The sequence below is a fragment of the Phoca vitulina genome, unplaced genomic scaffold (genome assembly GCF_004348235.1).
Source record: "Phoca vitulina isolate PV1807 unplaced genomic scaffold, GSC_HSeal_1.0 scaffold1, whole genome shotgun sequence".
Taxonomy (NCBI): Eukaryota; Metazoa; Chordata; class Mammalia; order Carnivora; family Phocidae; genus Phoca; species Phoca vitulina.
In genome coordinates, this window is record NW_022589704.1 from 111,347,025 (window position 1) to 111,367,598 (window position 20,574).

General features: G+C 42.1%; 1 protein-coding gene across 4 annotated transcripts in view; it reads right to left on the reverse strand.

Annotated features, from left to right (window-relative positions):
* Positions 1-20,574, reverse strand: part of ARHGEF4 (Rho guanine nucleotide exchange factor 4) — a 253,022-nt gene that overhangs the window by 83,024 nt on the left and 149,424 nt on the right. For 3 of the 4 annotated variants that reach the window (XM_032412865.1, XM_032412855.1, XM_032412851.1), the window contains one exon: positions 15,346-15,472. In XM_032412865.1, the coding sequence (XP_032268756.1) occupies positions 15,346-15,472 (127 nt within the window). Of the gene's footprint in view, positions 1-2,365; positions 2,598-15,345; positions 15,473-20,574 lie in introns of those variants that run through there. The other variant, XM_032412874.1, reaches the window with a different exon arrangement.

The window sequence follows — 20,574 nt, forward strand, 5'->3', positions numbered from 1 at the left end:
GTTCTTCCCACTGAATCCCCCTCCATGGCAGCCTTTCCAACCAGATCTCATCTAAACCACAAATCCAAAGAGTATTACTTGAGTGCCTATTTTCTCAATTCCTCTCAAGGATGGCAAATAGCTAGTACTGTTCTAGGAGAAGAGAAGAAAATTCTTGCATTGCACAGAGTAGATGTCTTAGGACATTAGGGCTTAATTCTCTCCAGGAATCCAGTTGTGATGTGTTTCATGGACTCACAAAATTCTACAGGGTTCATGGCAGCACCCTGTAACAAATCTAGTATTGAATACAACTGATACAGGGTCCCCAAAACAAGGCAGGTAGTAGAGGGTTGAGGGATGGGACTGAGGGCAGAGGATGAAGAGGGGATTTAAAATGCCTTCAAGCCCTGGGTCTCTGTGGTTGGTTACTGACCAGCACCCCCTGAGCAAGGGCAGTGTGCTGTCCGTATGCCTAGCAATACCTGTGTTCTGTGAAGGGCATGGCATTTGCTTCTGGGTCTCACATCAACTCTTCCAATATCACGTTGCTTTAAACCCTGTCCTCCCACTGTAGGGGCAACTCTGAGCCCCTCAAGGAGCAGCCTTCTGGGCCTTAGCTTTTACCTTGCTTCGCCTCCCAACACACACATACACACCACCCCAGACCTTCATACCCATACAGCTGTTCTCTCTGAAACTCATCCAGGTGGCCTCAGTGCCCCCGGTGTGCTCTTGGGAGTCCCTGAATCTCAAGGTCACCTAACAAACCGGGTCTCTCCCATTTCCATTTGCTTCAGCTCTGCCCTGGGGCAAAGCAGCCCTTGGGGGCACCAGGGCCACCTCCTTGAGCTTCTCTGGGCCTGTTTGCCACTGCTGAGGAGGAGCAGGTGCGCCTTCTCACTCTGGAAGTGGAAGGAAAGCTACTGGGCTAAGAAAAAAAGAGCGTCCTTTGTCAGTTTCCTTAAAGTCTCACTTACAGTATTATCTTGTTTGTTTTTCTCAAGTTGGGTTCTATTTAAGCAACCCAGGGAGGGAGGGAAAGGAGAGTTTCAAGGGAATTGGGATGGGAAGGAGTCAGGGCTGTAGAATTCCGAAAAAACTTTTATTTGGAGGAGAAGCCAACTTTTCTGAGTTTCATGTGTTTGTTTTGGGACGGAGCACATGAGAATCATGGAGTGCTCAATACAATGGTCTGGGCACCCTTCACTTTCCTTTTCCAAACCCACCGACTTTAGAGCAGAGTCTCAACCCTGTTATCTGCCAGGAAGGGTACTCTCACAGCCTTGGAAGCCAGCCTTTAACTCTACTCCCCAACATGGCTGTGCTCCGCCTTTGGGGGGTGGGGAGAACTGCTGTCTGCATGCCCCCTTCTCTGGCTCCGCTACTCTGACCAGGGCACACGCAGAGCCTCACCTCCACCTCCACTATCTCGGTAGGACCATGCAGCTCTCCCAGGCTGCACCCTCTACACCATGCATAAGCATAATGCAAGCATTACCTCCCCTGGCCCCCCATTTCTGATTTCTGGGCAGCACTTATCTTCCTTTACAGCTCCCACTTCAGGGGCTCAAAAATAACTTGTTGAATTTTTGCAAGAAGTAAAATATAAAGAATCCCATTTGCCAACCAACCAAGGGTAGGCCATCACCATTTATAAAACCACTTTGGACGTCCTTAATTAGTATTTAGGGTCAAAGTCTTTCTCTCAATCTGTACCCAGAATTGGGTCCTCCGAACAGAAGGGGGGCACTAAGGGGAGCACATGGTCCCTGGGGACCCCAGAGCAATCCTATCTCAGAGAAACAGCACTGCTTATTTCAGAGGGTCCAAGACAAACCCCCTCCTCTGGGTGGGGAGCCTGTCCTGAAGCCAGGACCAAACGCACTGAATCCTGTCCACCCTTGGCCAGCGAGCCCTCTCCTACCTTCTGCGTGGGCTCAGGGTCAAAGAGCTGCAGTTCGGAAAGCCAGACATGTGCCATTGGTCAAGAACAGTTTGGGGAAGGGAAACAGAGCATCAAGGACCAAATTCTATTCTCACCTTCGGCACTCAGTTTCTCAGTTGACGACGCGCCCTGCCGGGGGTGGGGGCAACAAGGTCCCAGCTGTAACAGGTGGCCCACTGGTAAAAGTGGGTGAAAGAAGGGACAGGGATGGTGGGAGGTGGTGGTGGCGGCAAATCAGAAGAAAACCAGGGAAAAGAAAAGGAATCAGGAGTGCAAAGCAATGGGAAGCAAGGAACCAGAAGATGGAAACGAAAAACAGAAAAAGTGAGGGAGGACAGGAAAGGAGGCAAGACAGTCTCGAGAGGGGAAGGAGAGAGAAGCAGCAGCTCGGGAGAGGACAGACGCGGGGAGCGGCAGGGGCGCGGGCGGCGCCCTTACCGGCGGTGGCCGAGCGCAGGCTCTCCAGGCTCCAGGAGCGGGACAGGGCGCCGCGCATGCCCCCGCTGCCGCCGCGGCCGCCGCACACCACGCCGCTGCTGTCCGAGTCGGAGCCCGGGGACAGCCCGGCGCTACTGCCTCCGCTGCTGCTGCTGCTAGTGCCGAGGTCGCCGCTCGTCTGCCCGCTCGACTCGCTCGGGCATTGCTGCGCCCTCATGCAGGCGGGCCCGAGCTCCAGCCACAGGCTCGGGGGCGGCTGGGCCGCGGGCGGCGGCGCGGGCCAGGGCGCTGGGGCCGCTGCGGCGGCAGGGCTGCAGGGCGACAGGGCGAGCGAGCCGGGGCCCGGGCCGGGGCCGGCAGCGCCGTCGGAAGGCGAGGGGCGTGCAGGCGATCGCGCGGCGTCCTTGGCCCCATCCCCGCCGCCGCCGCACGGCCGCCGCTCCGGGCCAGCTGACATCATGGGGCTCCGCTAAGGAGGTTCCCGGCCGGCCGCCGCCTGCTCGGGCTCTGCGGCCACGGCGGCGGGGGGACCCTCTGCAGGCGCGGGGCGCGCGCGGCTCAGGGTGAGGCCAGGCGCCCACCGGGCAGGGCGCGGCGCCTTCTCTCGCCGCCCGCTCCCGGCCAGCCTGGCGGGCTCAGAGCGGCGGCGGCGACCCGGGTGCGGGTCGCGGGCCTGGTCGGCACGCGCTCACGCACGCGCGCACGCAGACCTGGAGCGGCGGCGGGCGCGGGCGCGGGCGCGGCGCGCGGGTCACCGGGCCACCCTCGGTCCCCGCAGGGCCGCTGCCCGCAGCCAGCATTCGCACGCGTGTGTTAGGATAGGGTCATTCTCAAAAGGGGACACCCCAAGGCCACGGTGGTGAGTAGAGCCGGTGGGCGCTTGCTTTTCTTCTCCAAGGATCCAGCTAAGACTGCGGGCAGCGCCTCTGTGTCCATCTGGGGCGGGAACGCAGGTGGGAGGCCACACTCATCCAGGGGCCGTGACTCTGGCATGCAACCGTGAACACTGGCTCGGGGGAGCGCGCTTGGCCGGGACATGCCTCTAGCCCCTGGCCCTGCCACACGCACGGTGTGCGGGGGAACTGCACCCTGGACACTCCTGGCAGCCAGCCTGCAGGAGGGTACCGTGCCTAGGGTACGTCGTCCAGGTGTTCTGCAGTGATTAAGAGACCATAAAAAGTAGAATCATGGTCCACGCCAAACGATTTTTATAGTGTCTGGAACAGCCCAGTGACAAGTACAAATGAAAATGGGAGCCCCAAAGCACAAGAAAGAGAACCAGAGATTACAGGGTTTTGTGGTTTTTTTTGGGGGGGGGTGTTAGGGATTATTAGGGAAGAAAGTTGCTGTTTCCTTTGACCCTTCCAGACACTTGTGAGAGTTCTGTGGGTTCTTGCAGTGTGCCTAAAAGGTGAAGTACCTCCACTGTTCCAAAAAGAACGTTAAGTCAAGAAGTACTTATATGAAATACAAAATCTGGGAGGTGAAAACAGTGGGAGACTTTGTCTTGGAGGTAAGATGTGTGAGGGGAGTCCTAATATGGATTGATACAGGCTGATCAGGGCTGCTGACGCTCCCTCCCCCCCCCCCCCCCCACCAGCGTCGCTGGTCTTCCAACTTCTCCAAGCCCTAGGGAGCTGGTTGTAAAGTGGCTGAAATATTAATGATAATGAGGGTAAAATGAGAGGTACTTGCCACACACCGGCTGGTATAGGGTTGATGCTGGAAAAGTGGTCTCCCCTTCCCTGCATTTGGGGTCCATTTCCTGTGGCCTGTCTCCATCCTTAAGCTACATGTGCTCCTAGCTCTGTACCATAAGGGACCCTGCATCTTCATAGATAACTTTCTCCTCTCCTTGTAGGTAAGTACAAAGCTCTGTACAAGCATAAGGTAATACTGGTATTGTTGGGTGTTCAGTTTATGGGCACTGAAGGGTGACTCAGCCAATCTGCATCTTGAAGACTCCTCCCTCAATTTACTGTACTTGTCTGGGGAAACCCTCTGCTTTCCTAACTACTCCATACCTGGAATGCACACATCCTACCCATGCCTCCAGCCTTTCCTGCCCTTGGGAAGAACAGCTCTTCCCTCCCCTTGTTCCTGATTGTGGGCAGTTCTGCAAGGAGGGTCCCCCCTGTATTCTTGTGCAGCTGTCTGGTTGAGAACTCTGAGATAAGCTCTCGTGGGTGGGAAGAAGTGCTCAGGAAAGAGATGGTCATTGCCAGCATGAGACACAGATCAAGAAACATCTCTCCCAACTCATCAGCAAGTCTGGGTTCTGCCTCCAGAATAAGTGTCAAAGTTGTCCATGTCTTTATTTTACTGCTACCACTATCACACTGTGCTTGGAAGACCTCTTTAGTTTCTTAACTTATTCCACAGAGCAGCCTGCAAGAGCTCTAAAATATAAAGCATACCATGTCATGCTCCTGCTTCAAACCCTCCAGAAGCATCTCTTCCCAGTTAGCCAGACCTGCAAGACCCTGTGTGTTCTGACTTGACCTATTTCTGCAACTCTTATCATCTCTTCTATCCCTTGGTCTCTGCATTCCAGCCACTGTGGCCACCTTACTTTTTCTCCTTCTAGCCTCAGGGTCTTTGCACTTACTGTTCCTTTTACCTGGAATGCTCTTCCTTTGCTTTTCAGGGTACTGGCTCCTTCTCAACATTCATATCTTAGCAAACATTACCTCCTCAGGGGAACTTCATTTATCCTTCACAGGACTTATCTGTCAATGGCTTGTTGTTTATCTCTTGTCTGCCCCCATAGACCATGGGTGCTGGGCCACTGTTGCAGGCTGGGCACTTGGTGCGTGCCTGTGGAGGAATGAGTGGGGGCCTGGAACTCAGTAGGAGGCCAACTAGGCAGGAAGGGAGCATTCTTGTTCTGCGGGGTCAGGCCTTTGAGCAGATGATGTGTCATCCTGAGCGGATAGTATAAAGATGGTGCCTCCAGACGGCAGCAGCCATGGGCAAATCTAGCCTCTATAAGCCACTGTCAGCCAGATAGCCAAGCGCCATGCTTTTTCTGAGTCCGTTTCTCTTTTAAGTCTTCCTGAGACTTCAATAAACTCTTATTTGAACCAGCTATCCTGGTCTCAGCTGTACTGCTGAGTGTCTTCATTTGAGTATAAAAAAGGATCCACATTTCTTAAGACCACAGTGATGATGGCAGCTAAAATTAAAGATTTTTTTAAAAGAGTTATTTATTTATTCCAGAGAGAGAGAGAGAGTGCATGAGTTGGGGTGGGGCAGAGGGAGAGGGAAAGAATCCCAAGCAGACTCCCCGCTGAGCATGAGCTGATACAAGGCTGAGATCATGACCTGAGCCGAAACCAAGAGCTGGATGCTCAACCAGCTGAGCCACCCAGGTGCCCCAGCAACTAAAATTAATACTTATTACCCAAGGTTAAGGAAATCTTGGGGAATAAAAGTTGATGCAGTGAGACTTAGCTGCCTCCCTACCATGGGAAGCCCATCAAACTCATCTATTTCTGATATTATTAAGGGAGAGAGAGGAGATGTTGGTTCTCTTAACATCACATGACAGGTTTATAATTATAAGTAATTACCTTTCTCTCTCTCTCTCTGAATTAACAGTAATACAATGTCTTTATCAGAAAGGTCAGTACAGAGGATCACTGTTTGAGGCTGGCTTGATGTGAAAATAGGAGCTGCAATTGAACTGTACATGTAGAAACAGATACAGAATGGGATTGGAACTTCTCTAAGCTTAGAGATTGGCTTTTGTCCTGTCTCTCCTGACTAACCCTGTACTTCAGTTTCTACAACAGTGTTAAACAGAAAGAAGCTTTAAAGCCAGAGAGATCTGGGTTCAAATTCTGGTTTTCTCTTACTACTTGTGACTTTGGGCAAATTATTTAAACTTCTTAAGTCTTTCTTTCTTCACCCATAAAATAATGATACTAACAACTGTTTTTGCAGGATTATTGTAAGGATTAAATGAAGTGATATGTACATATACAACAGTGTCTAGAAATGTCTGAAATCTTAGCAGCTATTTATTAAGTATATACTAAAATGTTAAGTACTTTGCATATATTATTTAACTTCCACAACAACTTTAACTGATAGGTACTATTATTGGCCTCATTTTTCAGTTGAAACTAACAAGCTCAGAATGATCCAAGGCCACACATCTGGGAAGTGGTGGAATTGGTTCCAATGCTCACCAGCGATGTTTTGAACCACTATATAATTGTTAATTCCTCCCGATTTTGAGGATTCTTAGACAGTTCTTGTTGGGATATTATCAGTATCATTGGCAAGAGACACTGTGAGCCTACTTTGTACAGAGCATAATGCTAGTTGTTGGGGATATAATGAGGAAGTTCAAGCAATGGATTTTGATATCAAGTAAGCATGATATGAACTCAGTCATCTAACTTATCTCCTTTAAAACTCTCACGGAAATGACTAATAAATCATAAAAATAGGGGAAATTGAGATTGACTTCCTGTAGGCAGGAAAAAGACAAATTCTCCTGACCCACTCCCCAGTGAAACTGGTGAAAATTACTTAAAAACAACCACTTAAAACCTCTGGATATGGTCCTAGGGGCAAACCACAAATAAAGAAACATCTGTTCAAGAAAATCAATGAAAGTTTAGTAAGAAGGGTGAGAGTCTGTGGTATTTGAACCAAAACCACTCCTCCCCTTCTTCCTAGCTCATTGAGTTGGAGATTCTACTCCAGGTGGCTAAAGCCAAGAACATAGGGCTCCCTCTCTATCTCTCAGCTGGAGAGCTTACTTCCCTAGAGGAGAAGTGTTTTTCTTTCTTTCTTTTTTTTTTTTATTATTATGTTATGTTACTCACCATACATTACATCATTAGTTTTTGATGTAGTGTTCCATGATTCATTATTTGCATATAACACCCCGTGCTCCATGCAGAACGTGCCCTCTTTAATACCCATCACCAGGCTAACCCATCCTCCTACCCCCCTCCCCTCTAGAACCCTCAGTTTGTTTTACAGAGTCCATAGTCTCTCATGGTTCGTCTCCCCCTCCGATATCCCCCCCTTCATTCTTCCCCTCCTGCTGTCTTTTTTTCTTCTTTTTTTTTAAACATATAATGTATTATTTGCTTCAGAGGTACAGATCTGTGATTCAACAGTCTTGCACACTTCACAGCGCTCACCATAGCACATACCCTCCCCAATGTCTATCACCCAGCCACCCCATCCCTCCCACCCCCCATCACTCCAGCAACCCTCAGTTTGTTTCCTGAGATTAAGAATTCCTCGTATCAGTGAGGTCATATGATACATGTCTTTCTCTGATTAACTTATTTCGAGGAGCAGTGTTTTTCACCCTGTCCCCCACTACCTGTTGTTGAGGCTAAGTCCTGGGCAAGAGTGGTTGAGCAGTGGGGACTCCCTTCTTCAGCATACCGAGAATACTGGGGCTCTGATAGCTCTTCCCCCTGCTTGGGAGGCTGTGATTCCATGTCAGGCAAGCCCAGGGGACCATAGGCCAATGTACCCTCCTTCGGTGATTGTTACTCAGAGAGAAGCCTGCCATGATCCCCATCTCCAGTTCCAGAGCTCTTGCTCAAATATTTTGCCGGGCGTGGGGGTGGGGGTGGTGTAGAATTTTCACTGTGGGAAGGCTGTAAAACAGATAGCTGCTAATCTCTCCCAAAAGAACTAACCTCATTTGTACTAGAGCATGGAGAAGTTTAAACTTAAAAGTGCTCCCAAGAGCAGTGGAGCTTCTGGCGAAAGGCACTGGGGAACAGATTTATGGATCTAATGAAGATATAGCCTAGATTGTAAGCCCATTAGTTTGCAAGAAAGAACCAGGAATAAGACATTTTGTGGGGGAGTCCTTCTGGGATCAGAACAAACACCAAACACAGATCTCTGAAACTATTTCTTCAAAGGAGCCATAATTTGATTGAATTAGTTTGTAGAGCAACTTATGTCCCAAGGCATTGTTGTAAACAGTAGAGCAATCAACTGCCAATCAGTGGAGTTTAAGAGCTGAGTTTAACAATAAAAGGGTCACTCCATCAGGAAGATAGAACAATTAAAACTATATAGGCCTAATAACAGAGCACCAAAATACATAAAGCAAAAACTGACAGAAATGAAGGGAGAAATAGATAATTCAACAATAATAGAGGTTTCAACATCCAACTTTCAGCAATGGATAAAACAACTGTACAGAAGATCAAGCAAATAGAAGACTTGAACAACACTACAAACCGACATCTATAGAACATACCACCCAACAATAGAGTATACATTCTTCTCAAGTGCACATGCGACATTTTCTAGGATAGACCCTATGTTAGTCTATAAAACAAACTTCAGTAAATTTAAAAGGAGATAAAAATAATACAAAGCATGTTCTTTGACCACATGGAATAAAATTAGAAATCAGTAACTGGAAATGTAGGAAACTCACAAATATGTGGAAATTAAACAACACACTCCTAAAGTAACCAGTGTGTCAAAGAATAGATGAGAAGAAAAATAAAAAAATACTTTGAGATAAATGAAAATGAAGACAAAATTTGCCAAAACCTATGGCACAGAGCTAAAGCATGCCTACAGGGAAATTTATAGCTACAAATACCTATATTAAAGAAAGAAGAAAGATCTCAAGTCAACAACCAAACTTGTATCTCATGACACCAGAAAAAGAAGTGCAAAACTTAAAGCAAGCAGAAGGAAGGAAATAATAAAGGTTAGAGTAGAAATCATTACAGAAAAAATAAAGAACAGAAATATAGAAAAACAGAAATAGAGAACAGAGAAAGAATAGAGAAAATAAAAGAAACCAAATGCTGGTTCTTAGAAAAGATCAACAAAAATGATAGACTTTGAGCTGAAGAAAGAAGACTCAAGAAGAGGATCAAGAAGAAAAAAGAGGACTCAAATTACTAGAATAAAAAAAAAAAAAGAGGGGACATTACTTCTGACCCTGCAGAAATAAAAATGATAATAAAGAAATACTATGAATGACTGTACACCAAGCATTGAGATGACTTAGATGAAATGGACAAATTTCTAGGAAGACACAACTGTCAAAACTCACTCAAGTAGAAGTAGGCAATCTGAATAGACCTCTAACAAGTGAAGAGATTGTGTCAGTAATCATAAGACTACCTACAAAGAAGAGCCCAGATCCTAGTGGCTTCATCCCTGAATTCTACCAAACATTGAAAAAAGAATTAATACCAATTCTTTACAAACTACTGCAAAAGTAGAAGAGGAGGGAACATTTCTCAACTCATTTTATGAGGCCAATAGTACCCTGATACCAAAACTGACAAAGACATTACAAGAAAACTACAGACCAATATCTCTTATGGATATGCATAATAAAATAAAATACTAGTAAACCAAATTCAGCAAAATATAAAGAGAATTATATATCTTAACCAAGATATCCCAGAAATGCAAGGGTGGATTAACATCTGAAAATCAATTAATGTAATATGCCACATGAATAGAATAAAGAACAAAATTTGCATGATTATCTCAATAGACACAGGAAAGCACTGACAAAATTCAGTACCCTTTCATGATTAAAAAAAAAAAAAACCAAACAAACAAACAAAGAAAAAGCTGAACAACTCAACAAATTAGGAATAGAAGGTAACTTTACCTGATAAAGGGCATCTATGAAAAACCCACAGCTAATATCATACTTAATGGTGAAGATGGGATACTTTACCTCTAAGATCAGGAACACTCTTGCCATTTCTATTCAACTGTACTGTACAGGAGCTTTAATCAGGACAGTGAGGCAAGGAAAAGAAATAAAAGACATCCAGATTGGAAAACTGTTTCTATTTACAGATGACACAACACTGTATGTAGAAAATCTTAAGGAATCCATAAAAAAACTATTAGAACTAATAAATAAGTTCAGCAAAGTTTCAGGATACATGATCAATATACAAAAATCAATTGTATTTCTATATACTTTATATACTTCCAATGAAAATTAAAAAACTTTCATTCATAAAGCAACAAAAAAGAGTAAAACTCTTAAGAATGAATTTTTCAATAGAAGTACAGCTTGTATTCTGAACAAAATGAAACATAGTTGAAAGAAATAAACGAAGATCTAAATAAATGGGGGAAAAAATCCCATGTTTGTGGATCAGGAAATTCAACATTGTTTTGTTTTGTTTTTATTATGTTCAATTAGCCAACATATAGTACATCATTAGTTTTTTTTTAAAAGATTTTATTTATTTATTTGACAGAGCGAGAGACAGCAAGAGAGGGAACACAAGCAGGGGGTAGTGGGAGAGGGAGAAGCAGGCTTCCTGCTGAGCAGGGAGCCTGATGCGGGTCTAGCGTAAGGTGGTATATCATTGTTTTGATTTGTATTTGTCTGATGGCTAGTGATGTGGAACATTTTTTCATGTGTTTGTTAGTCATTTGTATGTCTTCTTTGGAGAAGTGTCTGTTCATGTCTTCTGCCCATTTCTTGACTTGATTATTTGTTTTTTGGGTGTTGAGTTTGATAGGTTCTTTATAGATCTTGGATACCAGCCCTTTATCTGTAATGTCATTTGCAAATATCTTCTCCCATTCCATGGGTTGCCTCTTAGTTTTGTTGACTATTTTCTTTTATCTTGATGAAGTCCCAATAGTTCATTTGTGCTTTTGCTTCCCTTGCCTTTAGAGACATGTCTTGAAAGAAGTCACTGTGGCCAATGTCGAAGAGGTTACTGCCTATGTTCCCCTCTAGGATTTTGATGGATTCCTGTCTCACATTTAGGTTTTTCATCCGAAATTCAACATTGTTAAGATAGCAATACTCTCCAAACTTATCTACAGATTCAACACAATCCTCATGAGAATCCTAGCTGATTTCTTTGTAGAAATTGATACCTGATTCTAAAATTCATATGGAATTGCCAGAGCCTCAGAATAGCCTAGACTTTCCTTAAAATGAAGGGTAAAGGAGGGGAAAGACTCCACTTCCCAATTTCAAAACTTACTACAGAGCAATGGTAAACAAGACAGTGTGGTACTGGCACAAGGGTAGACACAGATCAGTAGAATACAATTGACAGTACAGGAATAAATCCATGCATCTATGATGAACTTCCAAGGGTACCAAGACCATTCAAAGGGGAAAGAATAGTCTTTTCAACAAATAGTGCTGGGACAACTGGATACCCACATGCAAACGAACTCAACTAAAAAACCTAAATGTAAGAGCTAAAAGTATAAAGCTCTAAGGAAAAAACAGGGGCAAATCTTCATGACCTTGGATTGGGCAAAGGATTCTTAGACATGATATCAAAAGCACAGGCAACAAAAGAAAAAAACGACATCAAATTTAAAAAAAACTTCTGTGCTTCAAAGGACACAATCAAGAAAATGAAAAGACAAACCACAGAATAGGAGAAAGAAAATATTTATAAATCATTTATCTGATAATGGATGTGTATCCAGTATATAAAGAACACTTACAACTCAATAAAAAAAAGACAAATATCCCATTAAAACACAAACTGATGGCTACCAGAGGGGAGGTAGGTGGGACAATGTGTGAAATAGGTGATAGGGATCAAGGAATGCACTTGTGATGAGCACTGGGTGTTGTATGGAAGTATTAAATCACTAAATTGTACACTTGAAATTAATATTACACTGTATGTTAACTAACTGGAATTTAAACAAAAACTTTAAAACATGAGGAAAAGATCTGAATAGACATTTCTCCAAAGAAGATCTATAAATGGCTGATAAATACATAAAAAGGGAAATGCAAATCAAAACCATAGTGAGATACCACTTTACACCCACTAGTTTGAATAGAATCAAAAAGTCAGATAACAAGTGTGGGTTAGGATGTGGATGTTGGGAGAAATTACACTGGTAGTGGGAATGTAAAGTGGGGCAGCTGCTTTAGAACACAGTTTAGCAGTTCTTCAAATGATTCAACATAGAGTTAACATCTGACCCACCAGTTATACTCTAATGTATATGGATGAAACCATATGTCTTCACTAAAACTTGTACATGAATTTTTATAGCAGCATTATTCATAATAGCCAAAAGTTGGAAACAAGCCAAATGTCCACCAGCAGATGAACAGATAAACAAATTGTGGTACAGTTATACAATGGAATATTACTCAGTCATCAAAAGGAATGGTACATGTGACAACACAGATGAACCTTGAAAACATTATTCTAAGTGAAAAAAGCCAGTCACAAAAGACCAGGTCTTATATGATTCCATTCACATGAAAATCCAGAATAGGGAAATTTGTGATGTATGTGAATAGACTAAAAATCTGAATTGTATACTTTAAATGGGTGAATTGTATGGTATGTGAACTATATCTTGATAAAGCTGTTTAAAAAATAGAGAAATTCAGCCACAAGATACAGTAAAGATATAACTGGCCTGAAAAAAAAGTGACCCATAACTTTGAAATAGCAATGCAGCCAGAAAGCATGTAGGGAAATGCCTGGTAGAACCCTGCCAACCCTTCCTAAGTCATAGGCATGGGCTCTGGAGGTGCAGAGGGCTTTATGTGATGCTGTGTGCACCTGCTGTGCTGGCGACTTGAAGAGTTGTATCTGGCTCTGCTGGCTCCACCAAGAGAGGAGTGGATGTGGAGCAATTTATCCTGGGCACCAACTTGTGGGGCAGAGGGTGGCATGCTCCCACATCAGGCTAATTCTTGGCTACTCCTAGGCTACTTCTCCAGACATAGAAAAGAAATACTGGCAAGAGGCAAAGCTTTCAGCTGGAACTGTTTACAGCTCCCTCCAAGGTGACTGAACTTGTGATATATGTTATAGGAAAGCTTAACTTTTCACTTCCTGCTCAGCCGTGTTTAAAGGATTTTAACAGGAACCTATAACAGTCTCTGAAAGGGTGCTGTCTCCAGTGCTACATGATAACAAGCCCTTGCTGGCGAAGGACTGATGTCTGTAAGGATAAGCCAATAGAGAAATTTCACCTAAAGAAAAACTACTAGTCAAAAGAAATGCAGATGAATTTGGAAATGAATTTATAAAACATGAAAAGGAGAAAATTTTTACAAAATTCTCTATTTTCTGTTTTTAACAAGCTTCTAGAGGATACTGGAAAGATTTAATGGAGATTAAAAGTGTGATCATTGAATCACAAATCCCAATGAAGGCAATTAACAGATAAAACCAGAAAAACAAAGAAGAAAAAAAAAAAGCCTAAGAAATTCTCCCAGAACTAAGAGGAGAAAGGGGTAAAAAAAATGAAAATGATGAGAGAGGTTCCAAGGATAAAACTGGAAATATAATCTATAGAAAGTAGAAATCTCAGAAGTTTGGAACAGAACAGTTGGAGTAGAAGCAATAATTAAAGAAAAGAAGGCTTTTCTAAGGTAAATTGCAGAGACCCAAGCCCATATTAACTTGACCTTCATATTAACCCAATGAAATGGGAAAGCAGGAATTATCACTCCGTTTTTGAATAATAAAGGAATCTGAAGTACAGAGAAACAGAGGGGTGTGCCCAATTTCTCATCCCCATATCAAGTGCAGCTAGAGCCAGAGCCCTGAACCTCCGGACCAGTGTTCTTGATATGCAAACATACCAGGACAAATGTGTGACTGAGGTTTTTTAACTTCTTATTCTGCAATAAATTCACCTGTCAATTAATTCAAATGAACTTCTGAAATAATAGGACTATGTGATTATTAAGCTTTGGCTTTGTAAGAAAGTTCTAACTTCAAGGGCCAAAATCAGCCCTTGAGGATTATTGCTGGAAAAATGCTACTCTAACCCATTATGGACCCTTCCATGAGCCTCTAAATAATCCCATGACTTAATGAAGAGCTATGTTAGAAATATCTTTTTTTTTCCCTTGAAAAGATTCTTTCAGCATTTGAAAATACCTTTTCATGACTTTTCTCATTGTGAACTTAAGATCACAACCATACCTGGGAAAGAATAAAAGTCCACTGCACGATGCAGCATAAGCACATACATTTGCTAATGGAAAACAATAATGTCCACCAGCTAATCAGAGCAGTCATTTCCCCCAGGACCAGCACCCAGTATGCACTGAGTTGGATTCAAAGCTCAGGACTCAGGTCTACATCAGAGGTGACCTTCCTCAGGATGGCATATGCCATACTCTGATGTTCAGAGCCTGGTCCCTCTGCTCCTATCATCTTTTGCCTTGAATGCCAGTCCTGTTCCCACTCCCCAGGTCTTGGCACAGTACATGTTTGACAGGTGTATCTAGTTTGCCCTTTTTAATCCTGTCTAGGGCTTTACCATTCTTTATCCTTCATAAACACCGTATTTGGCTTTCCCCTCTAGCCAGCTTTCAGACAGTAATGTTGCCATCTAATATAATCTGCACCCGCTCAAGACCTAACACCTGTCCTCCCACCAGAAGCCCTTGAGCATTTTCAGCATATCCAGCCTATCCTGGGTTAGGTCTAGGACAGGTGGTGGCTGTGTATAACAATGCCCTATCCTGGCTCTCCCTGGGGCCCAGCTTCCTTCTGGCACAAAGGCCAGCCCTTTTATGACCAAATATGTGATGTGAGGCTGTTTGCTATAGATTTGGGAAACGGACTCACAGAAGTGGCCATAAAACTAGAGGAAGAGGCTTGTCCCTCAGAAGGGAAAACACTCAAGTTACATTCTAGATTAGGAGACAACTCTCTGTGATTATTTCTTCTGCAAATTATATCCTATTACAAGACCCAAGAGGTGGTCATTAGTTCTGCTTAAAATAAACAAAGAGAGACAGGTTTGGGGATTCAATAATGGAGTCTTCTCCCAGCCAAGAATTCCCTTTCTCAGGGTGCTAGGGACCCCTTCCTAATTGAAGGGATAAGAGACACTGGTTTATCTGTCTCACCTTTAAGCTACTTCTGCCAGACAAACATAGCAGTCAACAACACTCTCTCACTTCTTGTCCTTCTTTCCAGGACATCAGAGTATAAAACAGAAGAGAGAGGCATATAACTCACCAGTGTCAGGTATGTACTCTGGCCAGCCCATGCAGTTCAATTCTGTTGGGGCACTCTGGGAGAATGGATGACTTCTTCTAGCGAGACTCAAAGACTCTGGAGAGGTAACAGTCATCTTCCTCCAACACTGGGAGAGGAGGAAAGAGGCAGAGAGTAAATGAAGAAAAGAGATGATATGCTGTCATTGCTACATCATACCTTTTCATTATCTAGGATCTTTGCTGTGAGTAGGGCACATTGCCAAAATGCACACAGCTTCAGGAGGTTCCATTCACATCAAAATCCATGAGAAAATAAACCCCACAAAACTTCTCCCAGAGTCTACAACCTATGTGGCCATATGTGGTAATTCTGGCAGAATAGGTTGTCATTCAACAATATAAAGTGAGGACTATTGAGAAAGTCTCCAAAACCCTAAATCTCCCCCAGCTGCTCAGTCACACAGCCCGACAGTTCTCCGAAAGCATAACTGTTAGTTTTAACCAAAGCATTTTCTTCTAGGAGTGCTTAATTAAAATTCAACTCATAAAGTCCCTAACATATCATAATTATGAGATAGACTTTACCTTTCAAACTGTAAGGACCAGTGATGCATAGGGTCTTGGGAAGACAAGGGATACTGTCCCTTTCTTTATCATCATCCAGAGATAAAATTGGCCCCTTCCAGTTTTATCTACTTTGTAAAGTTATTGTATTAACTTAAAAATTTTGGTATGTATTCAAATAAATGTTGTTCCCTTTCCTTTTCTTTTGTATCCCTCACATGATTAAGCAAGTGTGCTTAGAAAATTCTTTTGTTGTTCCTGTGATATCCTGTGGTCTGAACTCAGCAGCAGCAGCTTGAAACGGTATGGATAAAAAGGACTCCAAAAGAAGCCCTCTCTGGTCTGAAGAGAAGGAAAAGGGGCCCCTAAAGAGTATGAACAAATGGGGTAAATCTTCTCTGTTGTTCTCCTCCCACCCCAGATTTCCAGGACATTCCATTATAGTATGGCAGTGTTGGCCAGGTAGGCACATAAAACTCTGAGGAAGGGGAATCCTTTATGACCTGAGGAACTGTGGTCCCAAGAGCATGGGATGGCAGGAGAATCCTGTTTCATTTTTCTCTCTCTATCCTCCTGCCACTTGGCTCCAGAGGCAGAGAGTATTGCAGGAAGTGTGTCACAAAGTGGGAAAACAAAAGCCAGCTTTCTTGCAAAAAAAAACCCAGGAATGTGGGGGCTCCTGGGACCAAGAAGTGTCTGGAAGAATGCAGAGAAGAAGGAACTCAAGAAAATGATCCCAAAAAGTTGTTTATAAGCTCTTGGACTTACCCCCAAACTATGCATGGGTAGATCTGACCCTAAACAGAATACTAAAGTCTTTGAGAACTGGACTATGGAATAGAACATTTTACAGGTCCCAGACTGGTCACTGAGTGATCCACATTATCCAAATAACACTGAAAACACCTTGAAAACTGAACTGACATAAGAAACATACCCTCTGAAGGTCAGTAAGAACTTGTAATCTAAATTGGATTCAACCGCCTGAAAAATGTACTAGTCATTGTTCTCCATAGCAACTAAACAAGGCCCAGAGTCTCATAACATAGTATTCAAAATGTCCAAGATATTATTCAAAATTACTTAATATATAAACAACTATGAAAATCTCAATAAAGTATAAGGGAAAGGAGAACTGACAGATCTCAACACCAAGATGACATGGTTGTTGAAATTATCAAAGATTTTAAAGCAGCTCATATAACCATGCTCTAAGAAGTAAGGGTGAACACTCTTGGAATGAATGGAAAATAACATCAGGGAGATATAGCTGCCACTTGAACAACACAGGTTTGACCTGCACAGGTGTGCTTATATGTGGCTTTATTATTTTTCTTAAAGATTTTTATTTATTTGAGACAGAGAGAGAGAGCACAAGCAGTGGGGAGGGGCAGAGGGAGAAGCAGGCTCCCTGCTGATCAGGGAGTCCGATGCAGGGCTCGATCCCAGGACCCTGAGATCACGACCTGAGCTGAAGGCAGATACCGAACCAACTGAGCCACCCAGATACCGCCTTATATGTGAATTTAAAAAAAAATAACTACAATACTGTAAATGTATTTTCTCTTCCTTATGATTCTCTTAATAACATTTTCTTTTCTCTAGCTTACTTTGTTTTAAGAATAAAGTATATAATACATATGACATAAATAATATGTGTTAATTGACTACTTATCAGCAAGGCTTCTGGTCAACAGTATGCTATTAGTAAATTTTGCGGGCATCAAAAGTTATGTGGATTTTTGACTGTGTGGGGGGTTGGCACCCCTAACTCCTGTATTGCTCAAGGGTCAAATATAGATGAAATAAAGAATGCAATGGAAACATTAAAACTCAGAAATATAATAACTGAAATAAAAAATTCATGGTGTAGTTCAATTACAAAATAAAATGATTGAGGAAAGAATCAGTAAACTCAGTAGCTTAAAAGAAATTATCCAGTCTGAAGAACAGAGAGGAAAACATATTGGAAAAAATAAACAGAGCCGCAGGGACCTGTAGGACAACAACAAACATCTAACATTCTGCCATCAGAGACCTAGAAGGAGAAGAGGAAGTGTGGTGCAGAACAATATCAAGAAATTTCTGGAAAGACTGTAAATGTGGTGAAAAACCTTAACTTATAGTACAAGAAGCTCAGCAAACTTCAAACAGGAAAACCCGAGAAAATCAATGCCCAACACACCATAATCGAACTACTGAGACTAGAGACAATGAAAAAATCTTGTAAGTAGCCAGAAACTAACAACAAATCATATATATAAGGGAACAATCATTCAAATGACTATAGATTTCTCATGGAAGCCAGAAAGAAGTGGAACACTACTTTTTAAATGCAGCACCAACTGTCAACCTAGAACTCTATATCCAACAAAAAAATACTTTAAAGAAGGTGAAATAAATATATTCTTACATGAAGAAAACAAAGAAAATTCATAGCTAGCAGACCTGCTCTGAAGACAATTTGAAGAAGATCTTCATACAAAGGAAAATCATAGCAGAGGGAAACTTCAAAATTCAGGAACTGAAGGAAGAGCAATAGAAATAGAATATATAGTAAGTGTAACAGGCTATTTTTCCCCTCTAAGTTCTTTAAAGTATGTTTGACAGTTAAAAGCAAAAATTACATTATTGTCTGATGAGGTTTTCAATATATGCAGATGGCACATGACAACAACCGCATTAAGGGGGGACTAAAGGGACCTATATGGTGGGAGGTTTCATATGTTTTACTTAAAGTAGTAAAATAACCAGTTATAAAAAGTGGACTATGAAAAGTTAAAGATGTATATTAATTCCTACAGTGGCTATTAAGAAAAAAAACACATAACAATATATAGTGTAAAAAACTCAACAGGTAAGTTAAAATTAAAAACTAAAAAGTACCCAAATAATCCAAAAGACAGTAAAAGGAAACAGAGCAATGAATCAGAGGAACAAGCAGAGAGGATGGTATATCTAAATCCAAACACATCAGTAATTACATTAAATTTAAATACTCAGAACACATAATTAAAGAGATTTTCAAAATGGATTAAAGAAAAAAATCCTCACAATATGCTATCATAAGAAATCCACTTTCAAAATAATGATGAAGGTGGGTAAAAAGTAAAAGGATGGAACACATATGCCACACAAACACTAATCAAAAGAAAACTTGAGACATTACACTAATATCAAACACGACAGACTTCAGAGTAAGGAAAATTACCAGAGATACAAGAGGACATTATACACATAACAAGAGGGTGAATTCATCAAGAAGACAAGACAACCCTAAAGAGGTATGCATCTAATCACAGACCTTCAAAATATATGAAGCAAAACCTGATACAATTTACACTTGATCTTAGCCAAAAGGCTGAGAAGCGATAAAACCTGATACAATTTAAAGGAGAACTAGAATTATGGTTGGGTACTTCAACACTTCTACCACGGTAATCAATAGGAAAAAAAAAAAAAAAACACACAGCAAGGGGACAGGTGAAGGGAACAACACCATCCACCAACTGGAACTGACAATTACAGAGTAGTCCATCCAACAATCACAGAATATGCATTGTTTTCAAGTGCACACAGAATATTCACTGAGAGACTATATCCTTGGTGATCATGATAATAGTAACAGTAACAACAACAAGTTTAAAAGGATTGAAATCATACAGAATATGCTTCTCTGACCGAAATGGAATTACACTAGAAATCAGTGATAGAAAGGTAATTGGAGAGTCTTCACCTCCTTAGAAATTAAGCAACATACTTCAAAATAATCCAGGTAGTAAAGCGACTACACTTTGAGAACTGTGATCCAGTGTCCCGATTCCTTCAACATATGTTTTTATTCCTAGGTTCTGATTCTTTCAAGCTATACTGTATTATTCTTCATCATGCTCTTTTGGTAATCATACCTGTAATGTATCTTTTTGTGTTTACTTGTAGAAACTATCAGAGCATTATTTGACTCAACTAGTATATAATCTCCACTTCCTATTAAATTATCAGAATTCTCTCTTAGGCCCCCAAACCTGTTAAAATCACAGAATCTCAGACTTAGAATTCCCTAGAAATCTACTTTAATCTTGGTTAAGAGGAAATGGACCCTGTACATGTTTACATGGAGGCCAAATCACATCTGATTTTTAAAAACAGGCATGTAAGCTGGTGACTATATCATTTTCACAAAACTTTATATCAAGCCATCTTTCATATGGATTACTAAAACATTCTCCTAAATCTTCTCTCCTTGCTCTACACCAGATCTGTCATGCCACTCCCCTATTAAAGCCCTAAGAGACTGTCAAGATTGACTGACATGGGCCAAGTTTTTCACATTCTGTCCTCTAGCCACTACAACAACCCCTGTTTTCTGCCTTTCTAAGGCATCAAGGACCTACCACTCACTACCCCTGATACTCCATGAATTCCAAACTACCATGCTCTTAAAAAAACTATAGAGGTATAATTGACATATAACATCATGTTGATTTCAGGTATACAACATAATGATTTGATATTTATATACATTGCAAAGTGATCGCTGCATAAATCTAGTTACCATCTGTCTCCATACAAAGATCATTTTAGGATTTACTTTCTTGGAAAATTTCAAGTATGTGCTATAATATTATTGACTATAGTCACCATGCTGAATATTATATCCCATGACTTATTTATTTTATTACTG